The 18,656-nt window shown below is 54.1% G+C and overlaps 2 protein-coding genes across 7 annotated transcripts in view; one reads left to right on the plus strand and one right to left on the minus strand.

Moving 5' to 3' along the window:
* The first annotated feature begins 1,161 nt into the window (after positions 1–1,161).
* On the plus strand, positions 1,162–9,041 carry BBC3 (BCL2 binding component 3). Of its 4 annotated transcripts, none has more exons than XM_074369355.1 (4): positions 1,162–1,299; positions 3,963–4,251; positions 5,654–5,844; positions 7,940–9,041. In XM_074369355.1, the coding sequence occupies exons 2-4, from the start codon at positions 3,978–3,980 to the stop codon at positions 8,054–8,056; spliced, it is 582 nt and encodes a 193-aa protein (XP_074225456.1). In that variant the 5' UTR covers positions 1,162–1,299; positions 3,963–3,977; the 3' UTR covers positions 8,057–9,041. The 4 variants fall into 4 exon arrangements, with proteins under 4 accessions (XP_074225456.1, XP_074225455.1, XP_074225458.1 ...); XM_074369354.1 differs by lacking the exon at positions 1,162–1,299 and adding an exon at positions 1,342–1,908; XM_074369357.1 differs by lacking the exon at positions 1,162–1,299 and adding an exon at positions 1,798–1,921.
* A 6,387-nt stretch (positions 9,042–15,428) lies between these two features.
* SAE1 (SUMO1 activating enzyme subunit 1) overlaps positions 15,429–18,656 on the minus strand; it is a 66,555-nt gene continuing 63,327 nt past the window's right edge. For all 3 annotated transcript variants that reach the window (XM_045510623.1, XM_010946862.3, XM_010946863.3), the window contains one exon: positions 15,429–16,484. In XM_045510623.1, the coding sequence (XP_045366579.1) occupies positions 16,392–16,484 (93 nt within the window). In that variant the 3' untranslated portion in view covers positions 15,429–16,391. The remainder of the gene's footprint in view (positions 16,485–18,656) is intronic.

Raw genomic sequence — 18,656 nt, forward strand, 5'->3', positions numbered from 1 at the left:
CCCACCAGATTCGTGGCAAGCGTGGTCAGGTGTACATGCTCCTGGACTGTGTCCCATCGGTGGGCCAGTTAGCAGGAACCTGTCACAGGTGTGACTTTGTGATTGTTTGTTGGGGGGTCAGTTTTTTTTCTGTCTGACTTGATCTGTGTCTGCGAGTGTAAATTTCTGACAGTTTTAATGTGTCCACTGTGAGCTGACGTGGGTGTGTCTGTGTGTGTCCCTGTAGACATGTCATCTAGATCAAGTTGTGTGTCCAGGTGTCCCTGTGACAGGTGTTGTGTGTGCGTGTGTGTGGCCGGCTGCGCCTATCAGGAAGTTTCTATTTCCTGAGAAGCTCTCAGCCTGTGTCTTTGTGGGCCCGCCACTGTGTGTATGTTGTTGGTACCGGCTCAGTGAGGACGCTTGTGAACACAGTCGGTTTGTGGGTCTAGGTATCCTCAACAGTGTGGGTGTTCGTGCAACATTGTTTCACACCGGGACTGCGCGACCGGTGACCCGGTTAGCAAGTCAGACTTCGTACTTGTGTGTATGTGTGTGCCCCGTCAGTGTGTGAGTTTGTGTGTCCACTGCCGTGTCCAGAGTGTTCATTTGCGCGACTGGGACTCTGTGTCTGCGAGTTGGCTTGTCCCGGTGGCCCTGTAAGCACGTGACTTTGTGTACCCTGGAGCGTCAGCCGGCCAGTCCGCGTACACATCTCTGGGTGTGTATGTCTGTGGGTCCCAGTCAGTGTGTCAGTGTGTCAGTGCGTGTGTCCGACGGTCCCGCCGCCTGGGCGGCCAGATCAGCGCGCCTCCGCGTCCGGGCCGGGCCCTGCTCCGCCCCTGGCTGCAGGGAAACCCCCCGCGCCGAGGTAGGGGGAGCGGCGCGCGCCTGCAAGTCCCGACTTGTCCGCGGCGGGCGGGCGGGCAGGCGGGGCCTTGGCGTCACGCGGGGGCGGGGCGTGGGATCCGCCGGGCGGGGGCGGGGCGGGGCGGAGCGGCCGCCGAGCGGGCCCGGGATCCGCCGGGCGGCCTGAGACGCGGCGCGAGCCACATGCGAGCGGGCTCCTGGCGGCGGCGGCGGCGGCAAAATCGGCAGCAGCGGCGGTCAGGACGCGGACGCGCCTGCGGCCCGAGGAGCAGCCGCAGCAGCAAGAGCAACAGCAGCCGCCACTGCAGTTAGAGCAGCAGCAGCAGCAACAGCAGCAGCAGTCACAGCAGCAGCCGCCGCCGCAGCGAGCGGCGCTCGGCGGGCGCGCCCTCCTGAAGGAAGCCGCCCGCCCCTCATCACCGTCCCCTCCGGCGTGTTCATGCCCCCGGGGTGAGTGTGCGCACCCGAGTCCCGACAGCCGGGATTGGCCAGGCCGGGTGGGCTCCCTGGAGGAGGAGGTGGCGGGAGTGCACTCGGAGAGCATTGGCGGGGCGCTGCATCCCCGTGCTGTGCCTCACTCTCTCCCTGCCTTCCACCCCCACCAGGCACCCTGGCCTGGGGTCTCTGGGCGGTAGGCACTGAGGGTCCGAGCGCGCAGGTGCCTCAGCGGTCTGGCGGGTTTGTTTACAAACAATGGGGTGCAGGCTCGGCAGCGCCCCCTGGCGGCCAGTGCGGCCCCGGGGAAGTGAGTCGACCCCGACTGCCCCGGCCCCCGCAGTCCGGGAGGGGCGGGGAGGGGGGGTACGGTGTGGAGGGGCGGCCACACCCCGGGCGCGCGCCCGCTGGGGGCGGCGACAGGGGGGCGGCTCGCGGGCCGTGGAGTCTGCGGCTCCTGCGGGCGGGGGCTGCGCCCCAGCAACAGCCGGTTATTGGCCCCGCGCTCGCCTGGCGGGCGGGGCGGGCGCACGTGGCGGCGGCGGGGTTGGGGGGGCCGTGACAGCGCAGGGGGGCGTCTGGGCCGCCGTGGGAGCGCGCGTGTGCGGGGTTGTGGATCTGCAGGTGTCTCGCCTGGGTGTGTGCGTGTGTCTGGCTCCGAGTTTGTGCTGGGGTCTGCAGAGAGTGGTTGTGTCAGTCTTGGGGAATGTTGGGGGCTGTGGCCCATCGGAGTGTCCGCACTGTCCCCATGTGTTTGTGTGGCGTTCTGTCTGGGTACGCCGTGCCTGAGGGATGGGTGCTCTGTTTATGTGTAGTGTACCTCCGTATGTGTGTGTTCTCTGTGAGAGTTGTCTGTGTGTGCTCTTTAGGGGTGATTCTGTGGGTCTCTGTTGCCTGCATGTGCTCCAGTGTGTGGTTGTAGTGTGTTTGTGTGCTGCTTGAGTGAGCTGTTTGTGTGTTTATATGTGCGTCTTGCCTGATGTGCTGTTTGTGTGTGCTTGTGTATCTTGGCTGTGTGTACTGTTTCTGACTGTATAGCTCCAGGGCATGTGTCTCAGCTAAGCGTTTGTGCTGAATGACGGTGTCTGTTTTCTATCCAGGTGTCTGTGTGAGTTCTGCGTGGTTGTGTGTGTGTGTGTGTTTGGTGGGGGGTTGTTTCAGTCTGTTTGGCTTGTGTGTCTGGCATCAGTGTCTGGGAATTGCGGACCTGGGCTCTGTGGGGTATGTGCGGAGCAGTCAGTGGGTGTTGCTGGCAGCCTCTTGTATGGGGCTGTGTCTGAGCCTCTGTGTGTGTGTGTGTTTGTGTGTGTTGGGTCTGAGGGGCTTGTCTCTGTGATCGGCTGGCTCATGTGTGTCATGTGGGCTGCGTGTGTGTAGTGTTTATGTTAGTCACGTGAGACCAGTGTTTTCTGTGGGTGCTTTAGGTGTGCGTGCTGCTGGGCAGTGTGGGATTAGAGTTCGCTATAGTGTGTGTGTGTGTGTGTGCGTGCGTGCGCGTGTGTCCAGGGCTGACGGTGATTTTGAGGTTGAGGGAGGAGGGTGGGTTGCTGTCTGCTGTTGTGTCTGTGTGTTGTTGCCGGCATGTGGTGCTGCATCTGGGTCTGATGACGATGTCTGTGTGTCTCTGCTTTACATGTGTCCTGGGGTCCGAGAGTTGGTGGCAAGTGGGTGTGTTTTGGTTGTGTTGGTCTGTGTGTGTCCATGGATGACTGTTTTGTGCTGATATGCGTGAGTCCTGAGGTGTGTAGGTCTCATCTATTGCATGTGTGTTGTAGGGAGGGGCAGGTGTGTTGGAGAAGTGTGGCGTAGTCTATTTTATGTGTGTTTCTGCTTGTGATGGCTGCATTGTGTGTCTGTGTGGGCAGAGTGGGTCAGTGGGTGAGATTCTGAGTCTGTATGTGGGATGGAAGGGATGGAGTGCCAGCCAGTAGGCGTTGTGTGGCTAGCTCTTCAGATGGTCTGTATGTATATGTATGTCCATGTTTTGGTCAGTGTTTGTGTGTGTGTCCTGGGGACTGAGTAGCCATGTCCAAGCCTGGGAGCGTCTCAGTGTTTCTGTGCAAATGGGAAAATGGGAGATGAGGTGGGAGGTCAGGCTGGCCAGTCCTGCGTGAGCCCTTGTGTGTGTTGTGTCCCCTCCACACACCTCACCAATCTTCGCCATTTGGGTCCTGTGTAAGTCCCTGTGTGTATTGTGGGAGCCATCACGGTGCCTGGCTGCCCTCCCTGTGTGCCCATCACTGTATTCGGGAAGTTAGCCCCACCAGCCTGTGTGAGTCCCAGGTTGGGTGAATTTGTGTTGTGGGGCTGTCAGCCCTCATACACACACACCTGACAGAGCTCTCCATCTGGGTTCTGTGTGAGCCCTTGTCCTGGCTGTGAGAGCCATCCCGTGCCTACTTGTCCCTCCCATGTGCCCATTACCCGGTGCATGGGATGCTATGTTGGCCAGCCCATGGTGCCTGGGGTCAGCCCTGGGCGGGGGTGTGTCTTGTGGGGCCATCACAAGCTCATCTGGGCCCTGTGTGTGTTGTGGGCGCCAGCTCTGCCTGCCACGTGTGCTCATCACTGCGTGCAGGGGTGGGGGTGCCCTGGATACCCCGGGTGGGGTGTGTGCATCGTGAGGTCCTGGCGCCCCCCTTTCCCTGCTGACCGCACCCTTCTACCCTGTCCTGCAGGCCCCAGGGAGCGCCATGGCCCGAGCACGCCAGGAGGGCAGCTCCCCGGAGCCCGTAGAGGGCCTGGCCCGCGACGGCCCGCGCCCCTTCCCCCTCAGCCGCCTGGTGCCCTCGGCCGTGTCCTGCGGCCTCTGCGAACCCGGCCTGCCCGCCGCCCCTGCCGTCCCTGCCCTGCTGCCTGCCGCCTACCTCTGCGCCCCCACCGCCCCGACCGCCGTCACCGCCGCCCTGGGGGGTCCCCGCTGGTCTGGGGGTCCCCGCAGCCGGCCCCGAGGCCCGCGCCTCGACGGTGAGTGCCCGCCCCGCACCAGGGATGCTGGGAGCCCCGAAAGGGAGACCCCCGAGGAACGGGAGTAGTGGGAGCAAGTTGGGGGAGGTGGCGAGCCGGCCGGGCCACGGGGAGGGTGTGGCCAGTGTGGTCTTTGTGTTGCAAGAAGCAGGAAGACGGAGTGGGAGGCTGGGGGTGGGGGGAGGCCGATTGGGAAGTCCCTTCTGGAATCTGACTGTAGTCCCCGAGTTGCAGCCCACGGCCTTTTCCGGGCCTGGGGCAACAGCTGTTTCCCAGCCCCCCTCTCCTGGTCCGGGTCCCCTTAACCCCCCTGAGGACTGTAGTTGGAGAGTGTGGGCAGAGAGAGGACTGTCACTTCGGGACTTCGGGGAGGGGTCGAGGGTGGCCTTTTGCCTTTATCTGCATCTCTTTGGCCAGGGTCCGCCCTCTCCGCAGTCCGGGCGGAGGAAGGAGAGGGGGGAGGGGCCATTGTGTTGGGAAAGAGTGGGGGGGGCGGGTCTTGGGGAGGGAAGGGTTAAAGGTCCCCTGCCTGATAGGCTATTAACCCTGTGGTACCCGACTAGCCCCATCCCAGCCCATGACGAGGGAAAGGTTGTCCTGGTTTCCCTCCCCACCTTCACCCCTACCCCGTCCGTGGAGTCCAGAGAGGTCAGGAGCGATAAAACTTCCCTGGCTCAGTTCCCTGGCAGCAGAGGCAAGAGGAGACCCGATTGCTAGACCAGGGTCACAGGTGTGGAAACTGAGGCCCTGATTTTAGGTCTGTTTTAGGAATCCGTCTTGCCAGGACCTGGTGTGACAGAAGGGAGGAAGAGACGTCAGAGGAGCTCAGAATGGGGGCGGGGGCAGGAAGGCATCTCCCGCATCCCAGCCCCCCAAGCCCGGGCTCAGAGGCTGCCACAGCCTGGCCTTCTGGTCTCCAGGCCCCTGCCACATCCGGGGGCGTGGCTTCACTGTGGTTGGACACTAGAGGGCAGGAGACCTGAGGCTTGTGACTCTGGGTGTAGTCACTGTATCCCTGTGTGACCTTGGGCCACTTTTTAGGGTGAGCCTCAGTTTCCCCGTCTGTTAAACGGAGCAGTCAAAATGTGGCCCCGTTTTGGAAGAGTAGCACTTAGGTCGGATAAGAGGAAACATTTCCAGACTAACAGGGGTCCTGGGGTGGTAGCTGGCTAGACAGGTAACCCCAGGGAGGCCTGACCAGGAACTCTCTTTTGCATGGGGATAGGAGCTGAGAAATCTGGCTCTTAGAGCGGGGAAACGGAATCCCAAGAAATGAGGCGGGGAGCAGTAGAGAAATCGGGCGGCCGGAAAAGGGAGAAGCAAGCCTTGGCTAACTGGTCCCTCAGGACACCAGGGCTTAAAGGGTTGGTGGGTCCTGACCACGCCCCTCGGCTTTTCCCAGATCCTCAGCCCTCACTCTCGCCCGCGGAGCAGCACCTGGAATCGCCAGTGCCCAGCGCCCCGGGGGCCCTGGCGGGCGGCCCCACCCAGGCGGCCCCGGGAGTCCGGGGGGAGGAGGAGCAGTGGGCCCGGGAGATCGGGGCCCAGCTGCGGCGAATGGCGGACGACCTCAACGCGCTGTACGAGCGGCGGGTGAGTGCTGGGGGATGGGTAGACGGCAGGTGGGACTTCCCGCCGGGGAGGGGGCTGCGGGCGGCCCAGCCAGATGTGCGGCAGCTGCTGCCCTGCGCGGCGGGGTCGCGCTGGGGACAGGCGGCTGGGAGGGGCGGCGTGTCCACGGAGCCGCCCCAGGGTTGGCACGGCCCGGCCCGGACGAGGGCAAGGCCTGGGGCCGGGGCAGCCTGGAGCGCCGCGGCGTGCCCGGGACTCGCGGCCGCGGGGACTGAGGGCGGCGCTCGGCGGAGCGGCTCATATATCCCGGGCTATTTATAGCCGGTGAGTCAGCAGCGGCGGCGCGACCGCGCCCGCCCCTCCCACCCGCCCGCGCGGCAGCAGCGCGCCACCCGGCTTCCCGGGAGGGCTGGGGGCGGGCTCGCGAGCTCCGCCCCGCCCGAGGCCCCGCCCCCCGAAGGCTCCGCCCCCAGGCCCACAGCTAGTCCTCTCATTAAAACAAAATATTTGCAGCCTATAGCAGTGAGCATAGAATAACAAACGCCAGGGCGCCCACCACCCAGCTCTGTCCAACCTGAACATTACACCCAAATTGCTTGCTTATTCAAAGGAAAACAAAAACCGGATGTTGTGAAGTCCCTTGTTCCCCTCCTGGACCCTCTTCCCCTCCCCACTTCCAAAGGAAACCTCTCAAATTGGCTTGTCCCATTCCTCTGCAGATGTTGATTCTTTTACTTCGCATTTACCAGGCCAGAAACAATGCTTAGGGTTGGGGGGCGTTTTGGACTTAATATCCACGATACAGTATGTGTTCCTTTCCAAACTTTTCCCCTTTATGTTATGCTTTAGATTCAGCCATATGGGCAAGGGAGCTTTAGTTCATTCATTTTCACTGCCATGGAGCATTCTGTCGGATCGACGTAGACTATCCTTGTTCATTTTCTCATTAATGGATATGTAGGATTCTCCAAAAATCTGTCCAATTTTATTTTATTTTATTTTATTTTTTTTTGCGGGGTTAGGGTGCTTCTCCAAACGATGCACATCTCCAGGGGCATACCTGTGTCTCCAGAGTAGACACCTGGGTAATCTGCCAGACCTCAGCCTTAGCTAAATGGTTGTTGGTCTGCTCACTAAGGTGGCAGTGCCAAGTGGCACTCCATGGCAGTGCAAGGTGGCAGGCTTTTGAAATTTATGCCAATCTGATGTGCCCCCTTGGCCATCTTCTCCTGACTGCAAAAGTCAGTGGGGAGTGGTGAGGAAGCATGCTGGTACCAGGCAGCCCACCCGCAGGCACCCAGTAGGATCAGTAGTCTGGTTTATCTGACCTTGTTTGCATCTGTGAAATGGGTTTCTCCTTCCCTTCTGGTGGGGGTGAGATTAGGCAGGCCCTGCTAATTAAATTAGCACAGGACCTGGCCACGCAGTCAGTACAGGGAGCCGGAGAGTACTACAGCTATTCCCAAGTTTTTAGTATTGCCTTTAATTTTTATTGGTGGGGAGTCTTGTATCTCACTTCCTTCGTTCCCACTTTTCTGGCATTTTGGAACTGAGAGGGTCTTAGAGGGCACCCCAAGCCTTTATCCTGCCGCTGGGGAGAGGGCAGGGGGTTAGCTTTGCCTGGACATCCTTCCATGCATCTTCCACACAGATGGTGAACCATTCCCAGTTCTACCACACATTGTCCTAGAATCACTGAGACTGTGGGCTCCTTGCTCCTTTCTGTCTGTCTCATTAGCCTTTTATGGGAGGGCAGATGGGTTGCCATCCAGCCCCACCGCTCAGCCCAGTGTGCCTTTGGTTGGGTAACCTCATCTGAAAACCAGGAACTAGGAGATCACAGCTAATATGTGCAGGCGCTGTGCTGAGGGTATCCTGTCCACATCCTCTCCATCCCCTTCTCATGTTCTAGATGAGGTGACATTGACCCAAGGTGGGCAGAGAAACTGGGATTTGAACCTGATTAGCAGTAATAATGACATCTACCTCAGAGGGTTGGTCGAGGGCTTAGCTGAGTCTTAGGACCATGCCTCACTCCTCACTGCCCTTCAACCTGGCCACCTCTGCACCCCTGTCCCAAGCCCACTCTAACTTCCTCTTCTTTCTCTTTCCCTAGAGACAAGAGGAGCAGCAGCGACACCGCCCCTCGCCCTGGAGGGTCCTGTACAATCTCATCATGGGACTCCTGCCCTTACCCAGGGGCCGTGGAACCCCAGAGGTGGAGCCCAATTAGGTGCCTGGACCCGCCCGGTGGACGTCGGGGACACGGGGGGCAGGACCCTCCCACTTCCTGACGCCCTGGCCAGCGCGGGGAACTTTTTCTGCACCATGTAGCATACTGGACTACCAGCCCTGCCTGTCCTATGGGCAGGCCAGGACAGACACTCCAGATCCAGCCCAGGCCCAGCCTGGGGTGCACTGATGGAGATGTGGACTCCTGGGTCCCTGGCTGAGAAGCCAGGGGAGAGAGGGCTGAAGGACTCAGCGTCTGAAGGCGGCGGTGACCAAGGGGGTGGGGACTGAGCCACCCGCCTCTGCCGCCCACCACCATCTCAGGAAAGGCTGCTGGTGCTGGCTGCCCGTTCCAGCTGCAGGGGTGACACTGGGTGGGGGGTCTCCCTCCCGGTGCTCCTTCACTTTGGGCCTGGCCTCAGGCCCCTGGTGCTTCCCCCCCTCCTCCTGGGGAGGGGGCCCATGAAGAGCAAATGAGCCAAACGTGACCACTAGCCTCCTGGAGCCAGAGAGTGGGGTGCATCTGATGGCTGCCCCAGCCCAGCGCCCAGCCATCTTCCCTGAGCCAGCCGGCAGGTGGTGGACATGCCTGCCTAACCTTCATCTGGGGGTGGCCAGGAGGGGCCCAGACTGTGAATCCTGTGCTCTGCCCACGACCACCCCCCGCCCCCATCAATCCCATTGCATAGGTTTAGAAAGAGCACGTGTGACCACTGGCATTCATTTGGGGGGTGGGATATTTTGGCGGAAACCGCCCCAGCCTTAGTCCCCGGGGCGAAGCGCTGGGGGGAAGATGGGGAGTCAGGGAGGGGGGGAAATCTCAGAAGAGGGAGGAGTCTGGGAGCGGGGAGGGATGGCCCAGCTTGTAAAATACTGTATATGCGCTGCTGTAGATAACGGAATGAATTTTCTGTACATGTTTGGTTAATTTTTTTTGTACATGATTTTTGTATGTTTCCTTTTCAATAAAACAGATTGGAACAGTGGATACTCTTTCTGCCTTCCTTCCCCGCAGTGGGGCCTGGTTGGAACCCTGGATCCCTATCTGGGAGGAGGGGGAGGGGCATGCACAGAGCACCTTGAGGTGTCTGTAGCTGTGTCAAAAGGAAGGCTTAGGTGCCACTGTGTGCACCCAGCCTTCATGTACCTCTGCTCAGCGCCCACTAAAAGCTAGGTCTCATGAGGACAGGTTTTTTTTTGGTGCTTTCTCCTCACTGGATAATGTATGTCAGCAGGGCTGGATACTTACCGAATGAATGAATGAGCTATAACTTCCTCAGAAGCACCACCATGAGGAGTCCTGGGGAACGAGTCAGTCATGAGATGGACCTTGTCTCTGCCCTCAGGGAGGCAGAGGGGACATCTGGTAGAGCAGCTCCAGCTGAGCTCACAGTGAGGCTTTGCCCGTGCAGCCCCCCAGCAAACTAACTGGAAGGCCTAGCACACTGCCTGGCATTAAAAGCCTGTGTTGAATTAATACAAGAAGGGGAGCCCCTACCATTCTCTTCCAGAAAATGGGGCCACTGGCCAAACGCTTTCCCTGTGCCGTCTTCCCCACAGGACTGGCCCAGACACAGGTTCAGATCCCAGCTCCTGCCCCTTCTCCTGGCTGTCCTCAAGGGGAAAGGGGAAGTTCAGGGGACATGGCCCTGTTCCTAAAAGGCCAGGGTGTGGGAAACAGGAACCATCACTTTGGAGAGAAACTTGGCCAAGCCTTGTCAAGCTGAGGATGTACATACCTACGGCAGCAAGTGCCTTCCTGAGTGTCTTCCTTAGAAGTGGGTGTGGACACGTGTCCAAGTGTTGACAATGCACAAAACAACCATCCAAGTACCAGCAGCGGTTTGAAGAGTAAATCAAGTCTGCCCAGGAGGTGGGGGTGGGGGAAGGATATAGCTCAGTGGTAGAGCACATGCTTACCATGCTCGAGGTGCTGAGTTCAATCCCTAGCACCTCCAATAAAAATAAATACATAACCTAATTACCCCCAAATAACAAAACAAAAAACCAAAAAAAGTCTGCCCGTCATACAACAGAATAGACAGAAGTCAACTGGAATGAACTAGACCTACATCACTCTGATACAGGACCAGTAATGGTGAGTAAAAAGAGCAAGTAGCAGAATGATGGTGGGTACTAGGTGTTCATTACATGCCATCCTCTTCTTTATTCTTCTTCATGTTTAAATACTTGTGCACAGGGTGCAAGGCCCCACAGGGGTTGTTCCCACCCCGATGTCCCACAGCAAAGCTCTGCTTGGTCCTTACTGTAGTCCAGGCTATGCCCCTGGAGAGGACGCTTCCTTGTGCGACCAGCAGCCTCCTCTGTCCAGGAACAGTTCTTGGAACTATTGATATGGTTAGATTAGGTCTACTGTTTTATTATTTTCTGTTTGTCCTGTTTTTTGTTCCTGTGTCCTCTCTCCTGCCTTCTCTTGGATTGGTTGAATACTTTTTAAGAATTCTCTTGGGGGGAAGGCATAGTTCAGTGGTAGAGTGCATGCTTAGCATGTACAAAGTTCTGGGTTCAATCCCCAGTACCTCTGTTTAAAATAAATAAATAAATATATAAAATTATCTCCCCCCACCAAAAAAGAAAGAAATAAAGAAAAGAAAAAGAAACCAAGAAAAAAAAAAAAAAGAATAAGAAACCCTTTTTAGCTGAGTAAGGAAAAAACAAAAGAATTCTTTAAAAATTATCTTCTGGTGTTTCAGCCTTTATTCAGTACCGCTCTAGGGATTACAAATGTATCCTTACCTATGTATAGTGAGCACTGTCGCAAGTCTGCCACTGCACAGCGCCGGTGACCCCTCCCTCCACCCCATTGTTTCATGCTGCAGTTGTCACAGGGATCACATCTACACAGGTTACAATTCCATGCGACACGTATTAACTTCTGCTTTAAACAGTCATATGTATTTCAAATAAATTGAGAAAAAATACCCTTTAATAACATTTTCCCCCTGTTTACTTACCATTTCCATTGCTCTTCCGTGTATTCTGAAGTTCCAAGCTTCTCCTGGGATAACTTCCCTTAAGCCTGAAGAACTTCCATTAGCATTTCTTACAGTGTATTTCTGCTGGCGACAGACTCCCTTAGTTTTATCTGAAAATATCTATTTTTACTGGTTATAGAATTCTGGGGTTGACAGTTTTCTTTCAGCATTTTAAACATCATTGTCTCCTGGCTTCCACAGTTTCTGATGAGAAATCTAGGACCATTTGAATCATAATTCCTCTGTTTGCAATGCGTTCTTTTTGTCAGGCTGCTTTCAAGATTTTTCCTTCATTTTTAGTATTCATATTGGCTCTGAAATGTCTAGGGACAGTTTTCTTCATATTTATCCTGTTTGGGATTCACTGAGCTTTTCAAGTCTGTAAATTAGTATCTTTCACCAAACTTTAGAAGTTTTAGGCCATTGTTTACTCAAATATTTCTTCTTCCCCATTCTCTCTCCTCTCCTTCCGGGGCTCCAGTCACACGTATATTACACCTTTTGCAAGTGTCCCACAAGTCCCTTTAAAAAAGTTTCTCCTTTTCAGACTAGGTAATTTCTATGAATCTGTTTCCAGCGCATGGAACCTTTTCTCCGTCATCTCCTTTCTGCTATTAGGTGTATCAGTGAATTTTTTAAAATTGTAGATACTGTATTTTTCAGTCTTGAACATCCATTTGATTCTTTAATATCTTCTGTTTCTCTGCTGAGCCTTCCTATTTTCCATCATCACCATACATGTTCCTTTACTTCAGTGAGCATAGTTGTAATAACTACTTGAAAGTCCTTGTCTGCTCATTTCAACCCTTGGGCTCTCTTGGTCATCTTGTCTTATCCCTTGAGAATGGGTCACATTTCCCTGACACAAGGTAATTTGGGATTATATCCTAGGCAGTACTTTTTTTTTTTTGTATCCTGGACATTACATTATGTTGCAGACATTCTGGATTCGGTGATATTCCTCCAAAGGATGTAAATGTTGTTTCAGGAGATATTTATATTTGTTAGATTCAAACTGGTGCAGAGGGTGACAGCTCAGATCCAGTTCACTTCAGTCCTGCTTAGTCTGCCCCATGAATTCATAGACCAAAGGTCAGCGTGAGACTTGGGCCGGATTTATCCACATAACCTGCAGTTTCCCTTTCCTGGGGCTCTCCCTTCCAGCAGCTGTGGTTACTCCGGGCTCTGTCCTCTGGTTCTTGAGGCCAGTGAGACAGCTGGTTTTCCACCTGAGTTTGAGCTCCCTGGTGCAGTGCTAGGGGCCGTAGCCTTCTCTCAGGCTTCAGCTCAGGCAAGACAAACAAAAAAGCAAACACACACACACACACTCGGAAAACTCATCCTGTGCTGGGCTCTTGTAACTTCTGATTTCCCCTCTGGAATCTACCTGCTTTTGTTCAATCTCCAGAGCTTTCCAATATTTTTTGTTTTTGTTTTCTGGGGGGTAGTATTTGCTTTTGTTCAATCTCCAGAGCCTTCCAGTAGTTTTGGGGGTTTTTTGGGAGGGGGTAATATTTTATCTATCGACTATATAGATGTTTGCAGGGAGGTTTGCCTATTAAAAACTTAGCCCACCACACCAGAAACAGAACTTCTGTCTCTTCTTTTTAATAGTACCAAATCTACTTTTTTTGTTTGTTTTTTGGTTTTTTGAGTAAAAGTAGATTTATTTAGTCAGATGTACACGGGGCCGGGGGGATGTTGGTTAAAGTAAAGGTGGATACACACTCCATAGACAGTGGGGCCGTCTCGGAAGGCAAGGAAGAGAGAGCGACCCAAACCCACCATTTTTTAGGACTCAAAGTGGGGAATTCCACCCTACCAAGCCAGGCTGGAGGGAACGAGGCAGAGACCCAGGGACAGTCAAGGCTAGAGAAGGCTGCATTTTGTTAGCAAAGTCCAAAGGGCACCTAGGAAAGCAAAGGGATCAGCTGTTCAGAGAGAAAGGACACACCTGAAGTCACCTGTGTGGACTTCACTCTTGGAGCCCCGGTGCCAAGTGTCTGCAGCTTAGCAGAGCCGAGGTTCAGAGGGTCTGGCGATGAGGCCCTCAGCTAAACCACTGCCACCTGCAAACTGTACAGTCTCCAGCAGGCTAGTTCCAAATTTGAACTGACGAGGATTTCAAGACATGGTGAGAAAAAGCGAAATGCAGAAAAGTAGTTATTTTGTGAACATGCATAATAGCAGCTAACATTGGGCAATTTCTACTCGAAGTATGTATGAATTCATTTAATTCCCACAGATCAGAGGAACATTCTACTGTTACCATCTTACAGAAGGGGCGACTGAGGTACAAAAAGGTCACCTGCCCAAGGTTGCATGGCTAAGTGGCAGAGTCTGGGTTTGAACCTGACAGTCTGGAAGTATTCACTCACAGTGGCTGCCATGGGCGCTCTCTGGGAGGTAGATAGGAAAGTGGACATAGCTAACATCTACAAAAAGCATCTCTCGTTTCTCTCCAAAATCCTGAGTTGAGCTGTGCAGTCAGCTGCTCCTGCTATGTGACCAACACTGAGCTGACAGGCACGTGGAAGAATCTTTTTACTCTTAGACTTGCACCAGTACTGCTTGAATGTCTTACTGTAAGCTGAAAAAGAAAATCCACTTCCCTTCTGGCCTCAGCGGAAGGCGTTCCCTCAGCACCCGGGCCTGACTGATGGTTTTCAGAGGTGACTTCGAGGTCCCAGAACCTCGCGAAGGCAAAGGCCGCGTTGGCTAGTCCTCAAGATGACCACAAGAAGCAGCGCCACTAAGTGAGTGCTTACTAAGTATTCCGTATAGAAGCCTTCGCCGTCAGCCCACAGACCAGCCCTTACGGGTTGGGGGAGGCTGCTTCGTCGTCTGCAGTATGGGGACAACAGTATCTACCCCCATGGAGTTGCTGTGAGGATTCAAACAATTTAGCTAAAGTACAACTATTTGAAAAGGTATCAGGCAGGTAGTGTGAGCATGTTACCTGTTATTGTTAAACTCGTTTGATTTACCAACCTATGCCTTCATTTCCCCACCCGTAAAGGGCAAATAGGGCATATCTCAATAGATGCACTTTTATACTTACCGAAAAAAAAAAAAAAAAAGGCAAGAAACCGACAAAAAGGGTCTGCACTGCAAAGGGAAATCATGGAATGTGGGGCTGTGATGGGGCCAAGAGCGCTTTCTTCTTCTTCCTTTTTTTGAGTAGCACCTATTTACTGTAATGTTCTGTCTGAAACTTCAACCATTAAGCACCTAACGGAGTTTGGCTACCATGCATGCCAGGAACCAGAGATGGAGCGGAGAAAGTTGGCAGCCCCAAAGATAACCCACTTCCTTTCGTTTGGTACTCCTCCGTTCCCCAGTTATCTGCTACCTTTATGGACTAATCGCTCTCCCCCAGAGGGTTACACATCTCCTGAGGTTCTAGAAACCACAGGATAATAATCACTGTGCACTTGCTGGAGACTTGGAAAATCCATTTTTATGTTACCACCAACATGTACTGTGGGCAAATATGAAATCTGAGGCAAAGAGAACAGACATTTCCTATCTGAAGCTGGAAGCTTCCCCACCCGCCGGATTCCCAAGGGGTCCTCTGTGGATCGCCCAATCTCTGCCATTATAGGTACAGGGGTGGAAAAGTTTGAAAAGCCTCAGAGAAGATTCTACAATGACAATTTTGTTTTTATCCATCCAGACCCACCAGCTCCCCCTTGTGACCAAGGTCCCACATTGCAAAGTAAAGGGTGTGATTAGCTCACATTTCTCCAGACTCAACATGGAACAGGCCCCCAATAGGGGCCGGCCCAGAAACGCAGCCCCAGCCTCACCCAGGCAGGTGCAGAGGTGACAAGGAGGGCAGGGGAATTGAGTTCTTCCTCCCAGAGGAGACCAGTTCCTTTTTCGCTGACTGCAGCCGAAGTAGGAAAGGAGCTGATTTATTCACTCAAGCTAGCCAGTCTCCACGGAGGAGAAACGTAAGTGAGGGTGAGGAGACCTGGAACACACTTGGCTGGAGTCAGGACAAATCTGGCGCCCCAGCCACAGCCCTGACCGTCCCAGTGGCGGGACTTGGGGCGAATTACTAAGTGTCACTTCACTTTTATGAGATCATTACTCACTTTTACTCCTTTTCCACTAGTATTACAACCGCTGTCTATGGGAACAGCCACTATGTAACTGAATTACTCAACCGACAGCTGGAATCAGAAGCTTCCACGCACTCTAGAACTTGAGTAATCTCACTCCTGCTGCGTACCCAGACAAACGGTGGAGGCGGGGAGGATCTCGGTGACATGGTAGAGCCTCCAGGGAAATTTCCTTCAGTTAAAAACAGCAATTGCTGGATCGTTCCCTGTCAGAGGAAGACGTTACTAATGTGGAAGAAAAACAAACAAATCCTCAAGCAAATAACTTTATTTCTCTTGTTCCCTTTTCAAGAACCAAGGAAATATAGAAAATATATATAAAAAAAAAACACAAACAGCTGCAATTCAGAGGGTAAATGAAGGACTGACACAGCCCTTAAACCCAACAGCCTCCAGAGGGTCCACGCTGCGTCGATGAGGGGCTCTGTTAAAAGGGCAGGCTCCTTGCCCTGGCTCAGCCCCCATAAGCCAGAATCCCCAAGGGGTGGGACCCAGGAATGTGCCTTTTCCAAACAAGCTCCTCACCAATATTCAATTTGCAGGGTTTCACCCTAATACCCCAGGTCTCAGTAACATTTCCTCTCTTTCAAAATCCAGGCTGGAACTCAACTAATCCTAAACTAAAACTCAAGACCAGCACACCAGATGCCACCTGTTGTTTTTCAGTCTCAAACTTTGGAGGAAGTACATTCCCCCTGCCATGTTTTTTCCTCTCTAAAGGCACCTGTCTGCATTCAGAATGGTGGTTCCACTAGTGTTTTATTGGTCCTGGGCCTTAGTCCCCTCCTGAAGTCATGCTCCTCTCTGTGGGACATCAGGTGGGGACTAAGTCCAAGAAGGTGGCAAGCTCCTACACAACAAGGCATGCTGGTTCCTGGTGGGCATCTCCAATGGTACCTGGGGGGTGGTGACACCGTGAGGGCACCAGGACTGAGAGAGGTGGCAGAGGGGGCTTTCAGGTGCTGGCCGCTCGGGCGAGCTGGCGGGCCTGGGGCCGGCACGGAGACAGCCAGGACCCACGTCCCTCATTAGCAGCTGCTGGTGCTGAGAAGTAGCACATCTGCAAGACCTCACCGCTCGCAGGAAATGGTTTGTATCGGTTCAATGACTTCGCTTTTCCCTTGCCTGGAGATGCCTTAGTGGGGGGAAGGGGACAGGGATCACATGTGGGCTCGCTGCAGGTCAGCATCTCTGGGGCTGCCAAGTCTCAGGTTCACTTGGGGCCAAGGCACTCCACAATCCCATTCCCCTTCATGCCATCAAAAAAGAAGAAGTTGTTGTGAGGAGGGTCCCTTTGAGACAAAGCCTGGGGAGAAAAAGAAGAAGGTTCAGCTCAAGTGCTTTAAAGGGGATAAAACGGAGAAAAGAGAATACACCCCCAGACCTAGGTCTCCTAAAAGCAATGTGGGCCGTGGTTCTCAGCAGAGGTTGATTCTGCTCCCCAGGGGCTATTGGGCTCTGTCTGGAGACGTTTTTCATTTTAATTTTCATGTCCCTTTGTTCTGTCCCTTATCAGCTATGTGTCCTTGGGCAGATCATTTAGCCTCTCTGACCTGTTCTTTCCCCGTGTAAAATGAAAATAAATGTTTTCTCCTAAAAAGAGATGCTGCACCTCAAATACCTAAAACAATGCCTAACATGGAGAAGCACCACTTGGCAAACGGCAGTAATAATTATTTATGACTATTCAACTGAGAAAGGCAGTGATTCATTCCAACACGTCTTAGGCTGCAGCCTTCATCACCTGGGGGGACACACTGACGCAGAAGTGGCACTTCCAGAAGGCAATGCTGCCTGCCTTCCACGGGATGGGCCAGGGCTGGGATCCAGAGGGCCTGGGAGACGCTATTCAGCCACGAAAATGGTGATTATCTCGTGGGGTTAACAGAAGTTCACGGCACTTTTAGAGATGGAGTTAGTCCCCGAAACTACACGCTGAATCATGTGTATACCTGTGTGTACTGGGGAAAAGTCCAAGGGTATCAGTGGGTTTTCTAAGATGTTCTCAACTGGAGAAGGGTTACCATTTAAAAAGGAGACCATCACCTACACAAGCTGCTAGGCAGGGTTTCTAGGTTCCGGGGAGCATCGCGCTTTCCTAAGGACCTTTACAAGGTTGGAGTGTTTTCTAAGCCTCCTGAACCTCTCCTCCTAGAACTGAGTGCCAATCCCAGTCCACTTCCTCATTGGTACAATGCAGACAATTACACCTATTCCAAGTGGTTATTCTGGAAATACCCGTTCTTCTGAGGAAGATGTACTGAGCATCTACTTTGTGCCAGGCATTGTGCTAGATACTATGGATTCTGAAGTCCCTGACTGTCGGAGGCTTGGAGAGATGTTTACTTCTCTGGGTCTGCATATGAAATAGCAGATGAATGGCAGCTGGCCACCAGGCCTCTTGGCGAGTATGAACCACAATCAAGCTTGTGAGGTGTCGGGCACAAGCAGATCCTCGGTAAGTGGGAGCTGCTATTAAGAACGGGGGCCAGAGGTGCTTTCTCAGTATCTGAGGACCCCAAGCATGCAGCCAGGTGGAAGAGCCCGAGAGCCCACAGGTGGAACTTCTCGACCTTAGAAGCCCAGTTCCAGGAGATGACCCAGTGTTTCAACATGGAGCCTGGGATGGCTGCTGCTGTCACCGTCACCCCTAGTTCTGCAGGCAGGGAGATGGGACAGTGGACAGTGGGGAGAGAAAAGAAGGATGATTAACCTTAAGGGAGCGAGACATGACAGAGGATGAAGACAGAGCACGTGGAGGTATCTGGAGTGGTGTGAGGAAGGAGGGAAACAGATGACTGCAGGGGAACAGACTTTTACGTCTGCCCTCCCTCTCCCGATGTTTACTTTTTTACCGGTGATCAGATGGTCCCACCAGGGAAAGGGGGAGGTCTGCGGCCCTCAGACTGCGAGACCTTCTGCCAACTGGCTGAAGCTGGAACGGTGTTAAGTAAGGGGGAGTGGTGGGGACAAGATCGCGGGGCGTGGGGTGAACATGGGGCAAAAGGTAAAGTGCTACCCCAGCAAGATGGGGGTAGGAGGAGATTCCAAACACACCCAGCAACCAAGAATGCAGAGTGCTCTGGCTATCTGGGATAAACAGAAACAAGATGCTGGGCAACAGCTGTCCCCAGCAGGCAGGGAGGAGGGGGCTGCGGGAGAGGTTAGGACTGGGATGCGGGGAAGCCACTGCAAACAGTGAGGTCAAGGCCACCCACCCGACCCCCCATCTCCATCCCACACGAAAAACTCAGGGAGCAGCTTCTCAATGGGCTGAGGGCGAGAGGATAGTGGCCCAGGGCTGTGCAGAGAGCCGCTGGGCGGGAGTGGCATGTAGGGGCAGCACCGGAGGCCTGATAGCCAAGGGGTAAGGAGCACAGGCTCAGAAACCAGGCTGTGCGGGCTCTGGTCAACCCTGGCTCCCCCGCTTCTCTGCACCTCAGTGCCTCCTTAGCACAGCAGGGATGACAACAGCTCC

This window comes from Camelus bactrianus, chromosome 9 (assembly GCF_048773025.1).
Source record: "Camelus bactrianus isolate YW-2024 breed Bactrian camel chromosome 9, ASM4877302v1, whole genome shotgun sequence".
NCBI lineage: Eukaryota > Metazoa > Chordata > Mammalia > Artiodactyla > Camelidae > Camelus > Camelus bactrianus.

What these genes read in the sequence shown, in the direction of transcription:
- BBC3 (XM_074369354.1), top strand. Translation starts at nt 1,543, where the DNA reads ATGGGGTGCAGGCTCGGCAGCGCCCCCTGGCGGCCAGTGCGGCCCCGG. An exon ending in GCGGGGTTGTGGATCTGCAG is followed by an intron (nt 1,909 to 3,962) that starts GTGTCTCGCCTG and finishes CCTGTCCTGCAG; the next exon opens with GCCCCAGGGAGCGCCATGGC. An exon ending in CCGAGGCCCGCGCCTCGACG is followed by an intron (nt 4,252 to 5,653) that starts GTGAGTGCCCGC and finishes GGCTTTTCCCAG; the next exon opens with ATCCTCAGCCCTCACTCTCG.